Source organism: Macrobrachium rosenbergii, chromosome 58, assembly GCF_040412425.1.
Source record: "Macrobrachium rosenbergii isolate ZJJX-2024 chromosome 58, ASM4041242v1, whole genome shotgun sequence".
Lineage (NCBI taxonomy): Eukaryota > Metazoa > Arthropoda > Malacostraca > Decapoda > Palaemonidae > Macrobrachium > Macrobrachium rosenbergii.
Genome location: NC_089798.1, coordinates 16,000,389 through 16,020,388, shown reverse-complemented (window position 1 = coordinate 16,020,388; position 20,000 = coordinate 16,000,389). Strand labels below are relative to the sequence as shown.

At 36.5% G+C, this 20,000-nt stretch overlaps 1 protein-coding gene across 47 annotated transcripts in view; it reads left to right on the top strand.

The window, feature by feature from the left end:
- Window positions 1-20,000, top strand: part of LOC136837145 (1-phosphatidylinositol 4,5-bisphosphate phosphodiesterase delta-4-like) — a 377,469-nt gene that overhangs the window by 184,010 nt on the left and 173,459 nt on the right. For all 47 annotated transcript variants that reach the window (XM_067101787.1, XM_067101785.1, XM_067101771.1 and 44 more), the window contains 4 exons: window positions 1,945-2,122; window positions 5,950-6,079; window positions 11,301-11,416; window positions 11,842-12,002. In XM_067101787.1, the coding sequence (XP_066957888.1) occupies window positions 1,945-2,122; window positions 5,950-6,079; window positions 11,301-11,416; window positions 11,842-12,002 (585 nt within the window). The remainder of the gene's footprint in view (window positions 1-1,944; window positions 2,123-5,949; window positions 6,080-11,300; window positions 11,417-11,841; window positions 12,003-20,000) is intronic.

The window sequence follows — 20,000 nt, the reverse complement described above, 5'->3', positions numbered from 1 at the left end:
AGGTCCGAGGTTCTACCATATATATATATATATATATATATATATATATATATATATATATATATATATATATATATATATATAGTATATGTATATATATTCATATATACATACATATATATATACAGTAAACCCCATATTCGCAGACTCACGTATTCACGGATTTCTCTCTGGAACATATATACCCATTATTCGTGGAAAATTTGCCTTTTCGCGGTAGTTTTCACTGACAAATATTCACTAATTACTGCATTTTCATATCATTTTCATGACTAAATGCACTTTTTGTGATGAAACAATTAAAATACTCAGTTATAAGGGTTTGTAGAGGTTTTTTGTGTGTAAACTATCAAAATAGGCAGTTCTAAGTGTTTTTAGGGGTTTTAAGTATTCATGCCAAATAAGAGGGGTTTACTGTATATATATATATATATATATATATATTTTAGCTATTCGCGGGGGTACATATATACGCATCCCCATAAAATAAGGGTTTACTGTATATATATATATATATATGTATGTGTGTGTGTGTGCATGTGTGTGTGTGTGTGTGTATATATATGTATGTATACCTCTCACAGTTATTTGAACTCTGTGGCTGCAATATGGGCTCTTCAGTTGAGTTTGAGAACTTACACAACTCTTTAGGTGTTTTGTGGATTGTTAAAATCTCTTAATTTTAATCTCCCTCCTACTCCTCAATTCTTATGAATTTAGCATATAAGCCACTTCCAGGAGCTTCTTTGGTGCATCTCACTAAAGACTATGTTACTAGCATTATATTTTTGGTAGAGGACAGTGCGAGTCACTCTCTGTCTGGAAAAGTCATGTATATTACAGGTTGGTTGCCAGCTGGATTCTTGTTTGCATGTGGCTTCATATTGAAGACCCAAATGACAAATAATTAAAAACTCACTGTAGCACCATGTGCCATCCCTCCCCTGTCTTCTAAGATGGGTAATGATAAAGACCTGGTCGGTCAAGTGATGGATATTAGTCTTACCTGCAGAGGACCAGAGACTTTTAGGACAGGAGCTCTATTCTGCTCCTCTGCAGAGCAAAGCGAAAAGCAAACCACTAAATACACAGTCTCCTGTTGGCTAGGGCAAGTTAGTTGAGAGTCTAGAGTAATGTGACAGATGGCAGAATAGGTAAGAGAGTGAAAGTACAAAATCTACTTCTGTTGCCCTCAAATGTAACTTGGATTTTTTGTTTATGTTGAGGGCAGGTATGAAATGCCAGTCTGTCTTTACTGCTGTTTGTATGAGGCAACTCTCATAAATGATAGGATTTGAATTCATTGGGACCAGTTGTTGCATATAGCCTTTGATTACTCTGGGGGATGATGGGATGCTTCATCCTCAGCTTCTTCATATCTCATCTTCCTCTTTCGTTCATGGTACTGGCCAGAGAGATATTTCTGAGTTTATCAGCTATAATGTCTGAAAAACTGATATGGTACAAGCACTTATGATTTACATTTTTTGGGATGCAATTGCTTCTTTACTAAAACAGAGTTTATATAATTGAACTGCACATTACATCAACTAAGGTGATAATTAAAACAATGTGTGAAGAGTATAGTGGATAAGTGTGTTAGTGTGTGCAAATTACTTTGAACTTAAAAAAAAATTCAATTTCTTATATGTAACATTATTATTATGCAGGATTATTATTATAATCGTATATAAATCCATTATAATTAAATTTTTATGGGAAAAATATTTGCACTGGGTTAATCAATAGAGTTCAAGTAAGTTTACAACCTCTGTTAGTTTTAAATGATTTTCAGAAAATTTTAAGCTAAAAATCATGTAGCCAGGAACTTTGAGAAAAGTATGAATTTTTAGAGTGTTCACTTTGGTTTATAATTATGTTATAGAACAACACATTCATTAATAATATATTACAGAATGCCTGTAACATATGGTTATTTTACAGCCACTGATGAACCCTTATTAGAAGAAAACAAATGTTTCTCTGTTATTCATGGCCCTGGTGGGCGAGAAACTCTGGATCTTGTTGCTTCATCTGAGGAAGAAAGGGATGCTTGGGTTACAGGACTTTCTCACCTTATACAGTCTGTGAAATCACTCTATGAGGAAAAGCAGTATGATGTGTAAGTACCTTATACTTTGTCTGGTAAAAAAGTAATTAGTTAAGTGGAAATTCTTTGAAAAGCCTTACACCTGTACTCCTTTTCTCTTTTCATATAGTCTTCAAATCTAAAAGAAATTATAAAAGGAATCCAGATATTAGGATGTTTGAAGATCTGTGTTTGTTGGATGTCATTAGTGGGCATATGTATGTTGAGAATACAGTGCAGTATATATATATATATATATATATATATATATATATATATATATATATATATATATATATATATATATATATATATATATATATATGTATATAATTCTTTGTCGTTAATTGCACTTTTTATAATGTATAGGTATATTATTTTTGAGTTATGTATAAAAAAATATATATATAAAATAGAAGTGCACATTGTTAAAGTATGGTCACTTCATCAATAGATCCAGAGTACTTGTCTACTCTGTATGCACACACATTTAGCCTATAAAACAATAAAAATGAAGAAAAAAAATTTCAGGGCATTCTCTTTGACAATTTCTAAGCCTAGGCAATGATGAAAGGTTTCATGGCCTACAGTATTTTATCCTAGTTGGGCAGGGCTAGATGATATTTGTGTACTGTAACCTTGAGAAGTAATTTTTATTTTTGGGAAGTTTTTCTAACTTAGTTCATCAACTGTCTGAATGTATACTATGAGAAGGTATGTGGGACAGTGTGCTTGAGTATGGCATCAGCTGATGAGTCATATTGTGAGACTTGAAGTATATGTGGATGTATAAATATAAAATTATAGAAGTACTGTATATGTAGTATATGTATTAATATGAAATAACAGAAGGATACGTGGATGTATTATTGTAAAACTACAGCAACAGGCTATTGTGTAAATAACAATAATAATTAAGAATATTGAACAGTTCAGTTTACAGTACTCTTTTGATTATCTGCAGTAATAGAGCAAAGACCCTGCTGGATAAGGTCAAATAAAACTATATGGATGTATAACAGCAACTCCTTACCCGTACTCACCCTGCCTTGTCCACACTGCATAACCGTAAACACTAAATATGTTTATAAACAACAACCATCACACTTTAAACTGAAAACTTGATGCAAAGAGGAGTTAGCTGGCTTATTTTCCCATATTTGTAACAAAATGTACTATAAATAAATGCATTTGAAAAAAAAAGCAAATTCTCTCTCTCTCTCTCTCTCTCTCTCTCTCTCTCTCTCTCTCTCTCTCTCTCTCTCTCTCTCTCTCTCTCTCTCTCTCTCTCTCTCTCTCTCTCTCTCATGTAAACAACTAACAATATGGCAGGTGTACTGTACATACAGTACACTACCGAATAACAAGGGTACCACTTTCTTCTGCATATTTTGCTTAAAGAGAATATAAATAATAAAAGACTTAAAAGTATAATTTTTTCTCTCACTTACCTGTGTGAGGTGCCAAAACTGCATACATTGCTTAGCCTTTTAAAAACTTTTTAGGGGGTTTACAAGTCCTCCTCCTCCTCCTCCCCCCCCTCCTACAAAAACTTTATCGTTGAGGTCCTGTACCTCCTTGATGTCAAGAAGTGACCCGCTGGTCAGAAGGGGTGTTGAGGTGCTTAGAGGGTTCCTGGTCATCGGGATGTGGCAAAGAAATATCAGGTTCCTGATTGAATGAATCTGGCACATTAATAAAGGGAATTTCCATCCACTGAAATTCCTCTTATTTCCTCCTTTGAAGTATCCAAAGTTTCACCATGAGTTGGCTTATAAGAAAGACCATGTTGAATATTGAACTGAGAGAGCCAACCTTCAGACAATTTAAAATCCGCAACCCCATACAAGTCTGCAAACTTTGTAGCAGCAGCCTTCAACTCTGCACTGTGAAAGTGCTTGCCAGCTGCCCTTTGCTGATGAAACTAGATCAGGGTTGACTGTTCAGTGTTCTCATGATGGCCTTTTGCCTTGACCTTGTGGACCTGACTCCTGGACTTCTTCCCAGAGTCTGTTGAGTACTTCTTCAGCCTGTTCTTGGCATTCTTGATATCCTGCATGGTTGACCAAGCAATGTCACACTTCTCCAAGATATGTGCCATAGCCCAATCTGCCTCAATTTTTGCAATGATTTCAAGCTTCCTTTGAAAGGTAAACACCTCCTTCGCCCTCGTTGTGATGAGTTAGGGTCATACAAATAATACACAGCAATGCTGCTGGTGCTACAGTGAAAGTCACATGTTCTGGGGAAAGCATTGTGTATGGCAAGCACTCGCAAACCATTCAAAAAAGCGACTGATCATGCACAAGGCAAAGAGAGAAAATGCTGTCTGTTAATGAGTGCATTTATACTTTCCAGATGTAGCCAATTAGAGAAAGATATGTTTATGATGCATATGTCTGTCACCTATTAAAAAGCAAAAAATCACAACAGTGAGTAGTGATGCATGCATTTCTGCCGATAGCAGGAAAGCTTACAAAAGCCACTAGTTCTTGCCCACCCACGCACCCTCTACCATCTGCTATTGAACTGATGACAGATCCATATCAACCATTTAAAAGCAGGAAACAAAGTGGCATATGATGGCGTGTTAACTGAGGTGGTGCTTTTAACCCAGTAACAATTGCAAAATCTCTCTCTCTCTCTCTCTCTCTCTCTCTCTCTCTCTCTCTCTCTCTCTCTCTCTCTCTCTCTCTCTCTCTCTCTCTACTTTTATTGGTTTTTCATCATGTTTTTGATATTTTGTCATTTTGTGCAGTGAAAATTATTGTATGACAAAACATCAAGAAACAAAGAATGAGAAATGATAAGGAAGAAAGGGAAGGTAGGCATAGGTGTGTGTATTTGTGTGTGGGTGTGTTGGCATGTGTGTGTGTTATAGGCTTTAATTATTAGGGGAGTTTTTTTGTACTTTCATGTATCTACAACTTGAAATTCTTTGTTGGTCTGAGTTTGGATATTCACATAATATTCAGCGCAGGTGTTGACCTGCAGTTCCTAGTGTAACATGGATCTTTTCAAACTATTGTATTTTACAACTTTCTATTATCCCTTGTTGATTTTTAACTGTTGCCAGTTGTTTGATATGAGTTTTCCATTTGTTGTGGAAATTATTTATGGATAAAGATCTTAAACTAATAAGCATGAGCATCATATAGTACTTGAACAGATTTTTTAAGGCAACCTCTATTCTACTTAAGATACGTAGCAGAGCTATAGAAAATTCATTCTGTCAGTTTACTGGGTGATAAGTAAAATGTTATTTTTCCTGGTTAAGATTTTTGGACTGAATTTTTATAGGTGTCATGAGAATTACAAGTAAGTAATCATTTCAAAAAGATAAATTCTTGAGAGCCTGTATTATTTAAATTCAAGTTATTGTTTAGGTATAATTTTTTGCTATGTGTATTATGCTTAAGTATAGGAGTCTATTTATTGTCAGTTCTGAAACTTTGGCTTGGGAGTAATACTGGCAATTTCTGTGAAAAGCAGATCAATGGTGTGTTATATTGTGATTTAGTAAGAGAACTTTTTATGCATAGTTATTTGTTTTGTAGATCTCAGATTATAACATGTCATGATTCTTGGTTTCTCTTGTTATTTGAGTTTCTTATCTTGCATGAGTTGTAGATAACATAATTACTGTGATAAGTACAGTATTTACTATGGTTGTTTTATATGAAATAAAGAGCTTAAGGCTAGACACTTTGTGTAGTGGATTAGTCAAATGTTTTTTACCCTTAGCTGCATTCATTATGGTATATGAGTAATAATTTATGCTTTTACAGCAGAATGAGTGATGTGTATGTCCAAGTTTTGTCACTAGTATGTGTACTATTTAATGTTTAACCTTTCTCCAGGTGGTTGAGAGAACAGTTTAATGAAGCTGATAAGGACAATAATGGCTCCCTGAATTTCGATGAATGCAGTGCGTTGCTCAAGCAGTTGAACATTAAGATGGATAAAAGTCATGCCAAAAAATTATTTAATGTAAGTCAGCTAAAAATTTGCTGTTTCTTTGTTCTGTGAGAAATTTGCTTATCGTGATTTTGATGTTAAATTTTGTTTCACTTGATATTAACTTTTTCAAGCAAAAACAATTGTCATCTGAGCAGACAAATCTCAAAATTCCAAAAGGCCTCATAGTGTTGGTTAAGTACTCCTGTATCTACAGAACATGATAGTTCTTCAGTTGCTTAGTAGGTTGGAAGGAAGAGAATCTTTGAATCATGAATTGTTTAAGAAATTATTTTTTTTTAAATAATTAAATGACAAAGTAGTTATTTAGGGGGAAAACTAGTTTAAAATTACATAGCATTGGCCACTTGTCTTCAGGTGATTAACTGGAATTTTCTTTAAACTGGGAAATGTACCAAGTCAGTTTTTATCAAGCTATGAACGGGCATCAGGGTAGTTCAGTTAAAGTCAGCTTGTAATGGAGATCATTCTAAAGGTAGTATGCTGTGGGTTTCTTCATTTGTTCCCCTTGAGTCATTAGCCCCTTTCCTGGTCAAAAAAATTGCTGGTTGGATGATTCCTTGGCAGAAAATTGCCAGTGCAGAAAATCCCCATTGAGAAAATACCTAGTGCAGAATATTGCCAGTGACTAAAAAAAGAGAGTGAGAATGAGATATGAAGATAAAATTTTGACCAACAATTTAGCAAAATGGTAATATAAACACGTCAGATAGGATATAGGAAAAAAGGATGAGAGAAAGAAAAGGAAAGAATTTGTATTTGAATTACCTGGTTTCTGCATAAATACAGGGCCATTTCCAAAGCAAAGCATTTAAGATATCATTTATTTATAACTGATAATTTTTATTCTTCAAATTGGCATTTAAGTCACTACCTCCTCCCCTCCTCTCATGTTGTTTTAGAAAATTTAGTGTATTTAAACAGTTACTTAACAAAGGATTAAGTTTTAAAATGTGCATTGTTACTGAGGGATCATACAAATTTATTATTTTTATCCAAGATTGCCTCTATTACAATAAGTGGCAATACCAAATCAAAGGATCATAGTAATGAAATTTAAAAAATTGTTAATGATCACAATCACACACTTACCAAAAGCAAAATGAAATGCCAAAGTAGCCAATCAACAGCTAAAAGGAGTTTTGACTTAGTGCTCATTCTTTGGTTTCGAATTGCTCATTCTTTGGTTTCGAATTATTTATCTTCTTAGATGACACTGCATGTTCTGCACTGAGAAACATCCAGAATATAAGTAAAAGAGTTCAGCACTTCTTGAGACTGTTGGCTTCCATTGTCCCCAGTTCCCCCTGGAAGGACAGAAGCATAGTTCTTGACTTTGGGGAGAGATTCCTTCAGTATGGTTCTGGAGTTGAGCGTAAAGAGAGAATATTGATATTTATCCCACATGATGGAATTCAAGATTTAAGAAAATATAGATATTGAGCTGTAGATGACATGTTCATAGTGTCACCTGTTATATATAACTGTATCAGTTTTTTACAGTCCATGTGCAGGTTGGAAATTCTAGTTTTCCATGTGTATTTTCATGTCTAAACAAAAGTGAAGTTACAGAAAATTTTTTCTTCAGAATTAAAGATTTACTTCAACAAGATCCCATCACTGTAATGTGTGATGTTGAACAGGCTTTGACCAGTAGATTGATGAGTATTTTTCTCGACATGGACACCACTGGCTGTTTTTGTCAGACATTATTCAGAGAGACTGAACCTTGGGTCCAAAAATCAATACCACAATGAACTGAAAGTGTGCCGAGTTTAAAGATAGCATTTTTTGCCCCTCGCTTTTCTCCTGTGTTGTGAGGTTATCACAGACTTGAAGAACTATATGAAGATGAAGATATTCCTTAAGAATTTCTTTCCTCTTCTGAATTAACTTACGTTGGTGTTATTAGAGGAATAGGTTACCATAAGAGAAGATTAACACAGCTATTTCCAGTCCCTACATGGAATATTTATTCCAGAGTGGAGCATTGCATGCTTTGTGCTAACAACTCCAATAAAGGTTTCAGCAAGGTTCAGTGATAAACTATCTTTATGATACCACCCAAATATTTGAAATTGATTGCATTTTTTAAAAAGAGATGGTAACATCACATTTCTTCGATCTGTTGCTTATAGTCTCTGCTGTGTTGAGACAATGCAGTAGTATTTTTTTGAATGTCTGACATGTTGATCAATAATTTTGTCAATATTTGTGATTTTTTATATTAATATAATCTCACCCTGTTTTTTGAATGAGTCCTTACATAGTATCAGGTCAAGTAAATATCCAAAACTCCAGGTTAGCCAAGTAAAATATAACTAAGATAGTTTTGGTCACTAGCAGTATTCCACTCTAGCAGTTTTCTCACTGGGGATTTTCCACAATGGCAATTTTATACATGGATATCTTCAACTGGCAGTTTTCATAGATGTATTTAAATTTTCAGCAGAGAAGGTTGTTGGCCCTATGCAAAGGACATTAAATGCATGTCCTTAAGTACAGTATAAATGAACTATACACCTTGTGCTCCAGCAGTTATATGCTGATGAATAAGGGCTGGTTATACTTCCCCACAGAACAAGTATAAGTTACGTAAATTATACATAGCAAGATAATGATAAATTTCAGTGAAACTAGAATGAAAATATGCAAAAAAAATCATGAAGACCTGTAAAATGAGCAACATTACTACTTTCCATACCAAACACAAGAGGTTAGGAAGTTAAACAGTCAGTTATTTTTTTTCCAACCCCAAGAGTCTAGCATAATTTTTTCATCACTTCCATCTTATTCCAATTGGAACCCTCACTTTCTGCAAAATCATTGTATCCTATTCATTACTAGTCATGATGTAAGTGAAATGAAATAAGGAAATAAAAAAGACAAAGCTTTGGCAGTGGTCTTGATTGCTCTCTCTCAGTATCAGCTGTATTGTGTAAACAAATTCATTCTGATATTTTGCAACATACTGGCAGACAATCTCAGCAGGGTCTATCAGAATTTTCTTTTGATTGGTCCCTTCACTTCTATGCTCTAGCAGGTAAGGGGGACACCCTTGCTGGACTGTCATGTCATTAAATGCCAGACTACGTCTGCGCCACTCTCTGCAGGTGGACCCAGCAGCTTGGGTGATGGACACTATTCCTTAGGCCTGGGATGGCTTGGATATCTACTCTTTTATCCCATTTGGACCTCTTGAGACAAGTCCTAGTGAAGTTTTAAACATCAGGGAAATCCTAGATAACTCTGCCTGTCCTTCTTACTAGTACAACAGTGGTGGTTCCTGGGCCTGTTAGATATCACCCCTTTAGTTATTGTTGCCTGGAGGACACTCATGAAGCAGCCAAACTTTTGCTGTAATCACAGTCAACCAGAGGCTCTCTAGCCTCACACATGGAAGTTATCCATCATAGTCTTTTAGAGAATGGCTCTTTGAAAGTTGCAGCAGCACGAAGTTTCTTTCCCAGAACTATCAGATTTCCTCTTTTACGTGTGGAATTTTAAGAAACTTTGTCTCAGAGCTGTTAAAGTATTCAGATCTGCTCTGTCATCGGTCTCTCTGCAGTGGGGTTGGATTTAGGGAACAATATCAATCTTTCTGACCTATTTTGTTATTTGCGACCTATTTTGTTATTTGCCTAGTCAGTTCCTTGGGTAACAGTTAAATCTCCAAGTTAGTGGTTGACTTTGGTAACATATAACCTTACCAGACCAGACCCCCTTATGAGAATTCAGCAGATGTCTCTTTACTGGTATTACCCTGAAGGCAGTTTTTATGCTAGCCCTTTCTCCTCTAAGTGTGGTAGTGATCTTAATGGCCTGTTTGGTGAAGTGTCTCATTCCAGCCATTGGTCTTTTGTGTCCATTTTGTTTGCCTTGTAGCTCATTGCAAGACTCAGTTTCCCAGGGAATGTGGCATGTCTTGAATTACTAGGTTGTAACTGCTGTGCCTTTCTCTTGAGATGGAAGTGGTCTTCTCTATATGATGGGGTCTGTCAGGGCATACCGTCAGCAAACTCAAACTTTCAGGCCTTCTACACAACTTCATTCTAAATGCAAGAATTTCCTGGTCTCACAAAATTCGATTATGTATTGGCTTTGACAGGCTATTTCCTAAGCTTACTTGGACATTACAAAGAGAACCACTCTCAGCTCATAATCAAAGGCCATGAGCTTTGAGCTCTTTTATTTGCCATAGCTTTTAAGTTGAACCTGGCACTCCCTGTCATCCTTGGAGCAGGGTCTTGGCTTTGCCTGAAATATTGCTACATTTTACATGTGAGATGTTGCCCATAAGTCTTGGTGTTTATTTGTTGGATCTAATCTTCGTAGCAGGTCATGTTCTATCATATGGGAGGGATATAGGCTGATCACTTCATCCTAGCTCTCATCCCTCATGTGTCTGGCACATATAAAGGTTAATGTTTCGTGGAGTGCTTGTAGTCATGCTTCATGTACTTAGTGAGTGTTGCGTCTCTTTCAGAGATTGGTGAACATTTCTGGATTATGATGTTTTTTTTTCATTGGCCTCTTTCTTAGATTGTGGTTCATGCTATTTTGAGTGACAGATTTATGTGAACTAAAAGTTCTTTTGCAGTGAAACAGTATTTTCTACAAACCATTAACCATAAAAGTTTTATCGTCCTTTTCCTTTAAAACACTTTCTAATGCTGGCATGGAGGAATGAACTGGACATCCTCTGAGGTGCTAGAGCATGGTCTTGGTATGGACAGTAGGGTCTTGCATTTCTCAAGATATATCAAGTTCTGCAGCTCAGAAATGTTTGAATTGAATAAGGCCGTTTATGATTAACAGATTTGTAAAAAAAAAAAAATTCAAGTCTACAAATTTTATGCTATGGAGGTGCCACTTAGAGCATATTAAGAACTAACAGTGAAACAAAAGAAAAATACTCTCAGTGGTCAAAGAAGGATACTGGTAAGCCATGAAGAGCACAGAGGCAAATTTAATTAAGAATGTTAATGTAGTATTCACATGGTCGTAACCAATCAGAGTACTTGAGATTTGTGTGCAATGATGGTTAGAGAAAAGGGACTTAACGTTAACCACTGAGGCTGTCACCCTAGTTACATGTTACTCTGAGCCATTTTGGAATTTTGAGGTGTGTTTGATAGCCTAGATCCTAGGTAAGACTTGTATTAGAACATCTACATGTTTTGTAATTCCTAAAGATTTTATATAATGTAATTTATTATTTGCTTATTCCCAGCAAGCAAACACTAACAAGCAAAAACGAGATGGGGAACAAGTTTTAGAAGTTGGTGAATTTGTGGCTTTTTATCATGCTTTGCTGAAAATGCCAGAAGTTGAGAGAGTGTATAAAGAGTGAGTACAGAGTACCTTCGTTTTGAAATTTCTTGTATTTTCGCATTTTTTAGTGATTTTAGAACTTCCTGTTGACTTTTTTTCAAATCTTTTAAATTACCGTATGTTTCTCTGTCAAGTATATTTTTAAAGAAATGCAGGTTATTCCATTATATAGAAGCAAACTTTTCGTTCTGTTTGTATTCGCGACTGGAATGTTACTAAAAATATTTTCCTGCAGCAATGATCAATGTCTCATCATAGGAATGTAACAAATAATGTCTTGAAGTAATTACCTATGTCTTGTCAGACTTTTGTGAAAATATTTTTATACATATTGCAGTATGTGTTACTAACCTTCAAAAATAACAAAAAACCCTTATACCATTTTAAATTGAGTAGGCAGAATTTATGTGAATTTTTACTATATTTTCTATCTTATCCAGAAGTGCTAGTGAAAAAACTCAGCTTATGAGTGCTGCCCAGCTATGCACCTTCCTTCAGAAATACCAGGGATTAGCTGACATGGATGAAGCCAAAGCAGGAAATATAATTTTGAAATATGAAGCAAGCAATCTCAAAGACCAGGGATATATGACACAAGATGGTTAGTGACTGGCAGGTTCAGTAAAACTTGATTTGTTTTTTCTTAGAATACTGAGTTTTTATAACACAAAACTAGCTTTTTCTTACAACCCAACCAATCACATACATGCCCACATTCATGGTATTTGAATTTCCCTAGCTCAGCAATCTTTGCTCATCATAAAGAATGATAGTCTCATGCTGCATGGTGGCAGAAAGAATGATACAGTGAACCCCCCGTATTCGCGGGGATGCGTCCCACACACCCCCCGCGAATAGGTCAAATCCGCGAATGCTTAAAACCCTCAAAAAACACTTAGAACTGCCCATTTTGATAGCTTAAACCCAGAAAAACCCTGTAAAAATGCTTATACTTTAGTGTTTTAATAGTTTTATCACAAAAAGTGCATTTATTCATGAAAATTATATGAAAATACAGTAATTAGTGAATATTTCTCAGTGAAAAATACCGCGAATGGGCAAATTTTCCGCAAATGATGGCTAGATATGTTCCACAGAGAAACCCGCGAATGCGTGAGTCCGCAAACCATGAGAACGCGAACACGGGGGGTTTACTGCATTGTTATATGCTACATGTGCCACCTAAACCTTGTGTAGTCTGGGAAGAAGATTTCAAGACCATTGTTGTTTGAGGATGGAATTCACTGTATAATTGGTGGAAGTGTAAGAAAATTTAGGTAGGATGTTTGAGTTGCACAGCATTCCCAGAGCAATGGTACATACAGTAATCTCTTCTGCATCCGTATTGATATGTCCAGGGTCCTGTCAGATAATGGAAATTTCCAGATATGATGAGAAAAAAATTAAAACAGCAACTTCATCCCCTATTCCCCCTACCTTGTCAGTACAGCATAACTGTATACAACTGTACATTAAATAAGCTTATAAACAGTAAACAATATTCTAGTTTGATTATAAACAAAACAGATTACACTGTACAGTATCTACACAAAATAAAAAGCAGACTCCCCCAGTGCTTGGCCTTTGGCCTAAACTCTCCATTCCATACTCCAGTATACTATATATAAAGTGAAATAAAATAACGGGTTTTGACGTAGGAAAAACTATTTTTGGTACCTGCTGTTCATCATCAAAGGAGTTACACTCATGGTTCCCCCAGGGGTCTATAAGACAGACCAGCCAACCTCAAAGAATTCTCTTATAGTTGGTCTTGGCTAAAATATTGCTTGTTGGCACAGTGATAGAATATAAAGGACTCAGGACAAGAGGGCTCTATCTCCTGTCCACAGCAACTACCTCAGTTCCCCTTCGTCCTACCGCAAAGATGTGACAGCAAGGTGTAAGTCGGCTATTTTCATCATTACACGGCAGGTCTGTTTAAGATAAAATGCCCACCCCCAGTCCCATGCGTTTTTGTCAGGGAAAGTGGTGGGTTTGAGGACTCACAGCAGCCACTAAAAGTAGGTTTTTCCTATGTCAAAACTTGTGTTTTGATAGCATAGCCAGTGTTCATCCTCAAAGGACCAAACAAGAGAAATTGACAGGTGACAAAATGGCTTAGCTCCTAATAAGTAAATCCCAACAACCCAGATAAATTTTTGCTCTGAAACATAGCCACAGATTATCAATCATTTTCTTATTCTGGATACCTATTAGGGTTAAGCAATAAAGAAGAGGAAACAACATACAGTATATATGTATTATCCTTTTTGGTTCTATGGTGACGTATCTATGACGGGTCTGGCTGTGGGATTATTGCGCCTTCCCTGGAAATATCTCGGCATGACCACCATTTTCACAGCAATAGTTTTTCATAAATTTTTGATCCAAGGTATAGTCACAGGTTATCAACTGTTTTCTGTATTCTGGGTACCCATTAGGTTTAATAATAAAGAACAGGAAACAACATGCACAGCTTTGTATGTATTATCCCTTGTAGTTCAAAGGTAACTTACCTAATATGTCGGGCCTGGCAGCGGGATTATTGCACCTTCCTTGGTTCAGGAATACTGCCTCTAATAACCACCCCATACTCTAGGAGACATCTTTGAAAAAAATGTTTTCGAGGAAAGTTAACAATTCGCTCACCTTTTGGATGTCATGCAGCTTAGGAGAGGAGTGAGGGTCTGCCTTTTTAATGAGAGACTAAAATCATTCTTATCCCTCTGTAGAGAGAGTTTTGTTTGTGCTAGGGTGTAGGAAAAAGAGGACCTTCTGGGATGTTTGCCATTACATCTAGGTAAACCTCGAGTGCTTGAACTGGTCATAATATTTTATCCAAAAGGCTGCATTCCATTATCAGAAAAGCGGATTTTCTCTTTAAAAGGTCATCATTCTTGGCCAGGAATGATAGGCCAGGAGATAACAGCATATGAAAACTAGGTGTATGATTGATAAAACTTTGTCCCCGTCCAAGAGCCCAGTTCACTAATCTGGACTCCTGATGCCAAAGCAATCAAGAAGACTGCCATTTGGAGCAAGTGAGTAGTACAGGCGATTCCCAGGTTACAACAGTCTCGACCTACGATGTTTCGTGGTTACGACGTGGTCCCCATAAATGATTAAATAATTCTTGCTCTAATTTTTAACAGTTTCATTTCATTATTTACATTAATTCACATTACAATCACTATCCAGCTTATGATTGAGTTACGTTCTAGACGGCCATTTGTACCTTGAAATGTTCGTAAGTTGGTTTTTAATATGTAGGTTAGTGCATAATTTTTTTTAATGTTTACATTCCCAAGTTAACTTGTGAGTTATAGATTATACTTTTTTCATTGTATTTTTAAATCATGCAATATTATAAAGAATTACTTTGGGTGTTAGAAAGGTAGGCAGTCCCCTGTTATCAGCAGCTTCGGTTACTGGCGATCTGGTTTTACGGCACTTGTCTAGCGATGACGATAACCAGATTTTCGTCACTGATCGCCTCTTATTGGCGGTGACACTAACCGGTTATCGGCGCCGCTAACCGGGGATCAGTCCTGTTATCGCCGATTTTCGGTTAGTAGCGATTTTCGGTTGTCATCACGCTGTCGGGAACGGATCCCCGCCGATAACCGGGGACTGCCTGTGTTTACATTCCCAAGTTAACTTGTCAGTTATAGATTATACTATTTTCATTGTATTTTTAAATCATGCAATATTATAAAGAATTACTTTGGGTGTTAGAAAGGTAAAAAGAGGAAAATAAAATTTAGATTCATGCTGCATTCAAATTTTATTATTTTTTCCATGCTTTAAAAGTTATGAACTTGGAGAGAATTTTGCAGGAGCAGCATCTGACATTGGAAGTTCACAAGTAAGCAGTGCACACTTCCATCTATTGACAAAACTACATACTAAATGTTTTGTATGGGGAGAGAAAATATAGAAAATGGGAATTCATCAAAGAATGAGTTAAATCGGGAACACAATTTTAACTTGTGACTCTGTCTGTTCGTATCTCTGAATGTTTGTAAGTAAGGTGGTGACTCTATTGTATTTTACATTTATGTCCCACGTGTTTTTTAGTCCGTTTATGCCATAGAAATGTTGTGTTTTGATGGCCTAGATTATGACTTTACTACTACATTAGCAAGGTGGTTGACATAGGTGCTTATTTATGTGTTCCGACTTACATCAAAAATTGGGTTACAACCATGTCGTTAGGAATGTACCGTATCTCCATTATAACCCGAGGATCGCCTGTAGTTGTATTGGGCCCACTGAATTGAGGGGATGACAGAAGTCTAAAAACCCTATTCAGGAACCAAGTAATAGGAAGCCTTGCAGGAGCTGGCCATTGCAGTGCAAATGACTGGACAAGGGAATTAATAATATACTGTATATATCTGAATCAGTTCCAAAACCAAAAAGCAAGGGTTCTGACAGTGCTGCCTTGTATACGATAATATTTGTAATGGCAAGGCCCTTGACCTCAAAGACATACAATAAATGTAAAACTGTTTTAACAGATTTCAGCTGGGCTCTCAGCATTGAGGTAATCTAACCACATTTTCCATATGGACAGATATGTCGGATAGATGAAGTCAGTAGTTTTTGCTCTAGATACCTAGCAATGTTAGGCAAATAATCTTCATGGTAGACTAGATTTAAAAATTCCATGAGTGAAGGTAATGACTCAGGAAGGAGGATTTGTAGACAACTTTCCCTCCTCCTGTCTGGGATAGAACAGTGGATGGTAATGGAATTCATTCTCTTGCCCATTGTTGGGGCAAAAGGAACCATTGACTGTTCAGCCAATTTGGGGGGTCACTAGATAAGTGGTTCCATTGAAAGTCAATATATTGTTCACAGCCTTTAAAATCTGGGACAGTGGAGGAAAGAGGTATATTGTCCTCCATTTACTCCAGTCTTGTACAAATGCATCTCTTACTATTTTGCTATTGCCTGAATATTCAGGTTCAGAGACACATACACTGGAAGTTGATTGTTCTTGCATATGGCAAACATGTTCCATTTTGACTGTGGAAGCATGTTGGCAATTACTGATTTGAGAGGGGCTGTGTGTGAACCCAGACAAACTAGATACAAGACATTGTAGTCATATTATCTAGGACCAACAAAATGTGGTCCCATTGGAGGTTTCAGTTTTCATAGATGGAAAGACAGCCAACAACTCCAGGAAGCTAATATGACACTCCCTCAGAACAGATGACCATCTTCCTGCTACCTGATGACCCTCCCAATGGCCTCCCCAACCTTCCAAGGAGGCATCTGTATGTATTATCATTTATGGGCGATGGAGTAAAGTCAACCTGTTTTGCCAGAGACCCCCCTCCAGGTCCACAGAGGTAGTATCTTCCTAATCTCAGATGAAGGCGATTGCAAAGCTTTTTCATGGCATGTGAGAGCCAGACTGTTTACATCCTACAATAGCAATATCAGGATTAGAACTATCACAGACACCAATTGTAACAGGTGCAGACTCTGTTCCAACTGTTGTCTGGAAAAGCTAGACTTTGCAAAGAATCTTCTCAGTTCCTTCTTTATTATTGTTTGAGTGCTATTGAGAAGAGACACCAGGCTGCAAAGAGTATCCCAACATAGTCCCATCCTCAGAAAACATCTGCTTGATGTAAGTGGAACTTGTTCCTATTTATTAGGAAACCATTTGACTGGAGTCTGTTGACTACCACTCTCAAGTTTCTTCAGCATTCTTCTCTGGTGACTCCCCAGATTAGTCAGTCATCTTGGTAGGCCACTAGTTAAATTCCTTCTTTCATGAGCTCGTGGACAATAATTCCTGCTAATTTTGTTTAGATTCTTGAGGCCAACGTTTAACCAGGAAGGCATGACTTTGAATCTGTATGTTTCCTTCCATGTCCAAAAGGAAGGGGTGGAAGGGAACAGCGATAGGGACATGTCAGTATAAGTCTTGCAGATCTGTAGAGATGGTCTAAGTCCCTTGCGGAATGAGCAAATTTACTTGGGCAACATTAGTTGTCTGAAACTTGTCACAAACAAAGCGTTTGTTCAGACTTGACAGGTCAAGGATCACCCTTTGTTTAGTGGAATCCTTGGGGACTTGTGAACTCTGGGACAGACCATAGTGTAATGAGGGAATAGCTGATTTATGCTTTGTTACCTCATCTGTGTGAGTAGAAAACTGAGATAATCACTGTGGAATGGAGATAGAGCCCTCTTTCCTGAGTCCTTTATATTCTATCACTGTGCCAACAAGCACTATTCTGGCTGCGACCAACTATAAGAAAGTTCTTTATGATTGCTTGGTCTGTCTTATGGAGCCCTAATGGGACCGTGTGGGTGCAACTCCATTTAAGAAAAACAGTGGCTAAGCTCTCTAAACAATTAAAATTTAAATTCTCTCTCTCTCTCTCTCTCTCTCTCTCTCTCTCTCTCTCTCTCTCTCTCTCTCTCTCTCTCTCTCTCTCTCTCTCTCTCTCTCTCTCTCATATGTAGTGCATGGTTATTTTATTAGCCTACAAGTTAATATCCTTGAAATAAAGTGTGATATATATAATTGTGTTTATCAGTAAACATATAGTACAGGTATTACTTATTTATTCAAGGTTTCAGCCAATGATGTATGATTGCATAAGTTGATTTATGATTTGTTTTGGACAAGTAAGGATATGTAAATTTTTGTTTACCATTACCATATATAAACAGTAATAAAGAATAACCCAGAGAGAGAAGGCAAAAGACAAGGAAACACATAGCAACTGCATAATGTGGTTTACGTCAGTGTGATGCCTGTGTGTATGTTTACACATACACGCATACAGTCAACCCCCGCTATTTGCGGACTCACCCATTTATGGATTTTTTGGGGGAACCTATCTATAAATTATTCTCGGGAAACTCTTCTATTTGCAGATTTTTCGCAGAGCAATATTCTGTATTTTCATATTTTCCTCACTAAATATTGTACTGTACCTACATATACATTTTATGATAAAATAATAATCTACAGTACTGTGCTAATTTTCAAACATTAACATTGAGTTCAATGAGAATAAATAACATTAAATAATATAAAACTAATAATTCTCTCTCTCTCTCTCTCTCTCTCTCTCTCTCTCTCTCTCTCTCTCTCTCTCTCTCTCTCTCTCTCTCTCTCTCTCTCTCTCTTACTGAGATGAGAGAATTTTTATGTATATGTAATATATATGTTTATTTGTTGTGTATGATAAATAAATGATTTACTAATTTTCAAATATTAATGTTAATGTAAACACTGCAAAATATCAATTTAATAAAGAAAATATAGTGACTTAGTAAGATTTTAGTTCAATAAATGTTTTCCCTCATCTTTTTCCCAGTCTTGTCCAAAAACTTTGGAGCGAGGGGGTAGGGTATAATCTGTCAAATATGTCAAATATCTTGACATATTGACCATGAAGGGTAGAGAGTGTTGCCCACTCTTGGTCGAATATATGTTGCCCACTCAGTGCTCTCTCTCTCTCTCTCTCTCTCTCTCTCTCTCTCTCTCTCTCTCTCTCTCTCTCTCTCTCTCTCTCTCTCTCTCTCTGCCAAAGGTGAGAGATGGATAGATAGGTAGATGGAAGGGGAGAGTGTCTGATAGAGAGATATACATAATGTACAGTAAACTGTATTGTTGACATTTTTCAATTAACTGATGTAAGCATCTCTCTCTCTCTCTCTCTCTCTCTCTCTCTCTCTCTCTCTCTCTCTCTCTCTCTCTCTCTCTCTCTCTCTCTCTCTCTGTTATTAGCTGGAAAGGTTAGAAGTACATACATATATATTTTTAAGTGTAAAATGTGTAAGATGACCTAGAAATATTAATAAAATCATTTCAAAGATTATTACTACAGTAATAGGATACAGTAATAGCTTAAGGTATATTTGATGCAGGATGATACTTTAAGAGTACATTTGGTGTTTGAACTTTCCAGATAGGCAGTTATAAGCATTTTTAGAGGGGGTTTTAAGTATTTGCAGATTTTAGCTATTCACGGGTGGTTGTGGTACGTATCCCCCACGAATATGGGGGGTCAACTGTACTTGGTGTATGCAGACTTGTGCACATGAGCTGAGACACATATGGGAAAGAAAAATCTGATGCAACATGGGTGGGCAGTTATTGTCAGTTCATTATTTTGAAATCTGTCCAAGATTTTCAGTTTCCTGGTATTTCAATTTCAGAAAAACTTATTTAATATTAAAATCAATGAATATATGAACAATATACAAATATTTTTGAAATAAATAAAGTGAAAATTAATAAATGGGGTTAAGGTAGAGTCTTCAGCTACCCCAATCCACTTGAAAATTTTGAATTTGATTCACCATTGTGGTATTAGATTAGCCTTTGATGCTAGTCCTTGCTCATTCCAAGTCTTGTAAGTAAATGATACTTGAGAGTTACCTTTTGAGTTTGTATCTACAGTCTTCAGTTAGCAGATATTGGTATAGGTTACAGAAGCATCCTAGCTCCCTTGTTTTTGAGACAGCCTATAAAGAGGGCTCCTTCAGCTACTATTTAGACCCCTCTTAAATACCCACATTGTTATGAATTTAGAATGAAACAGTTGTTGAATGGTTTTAA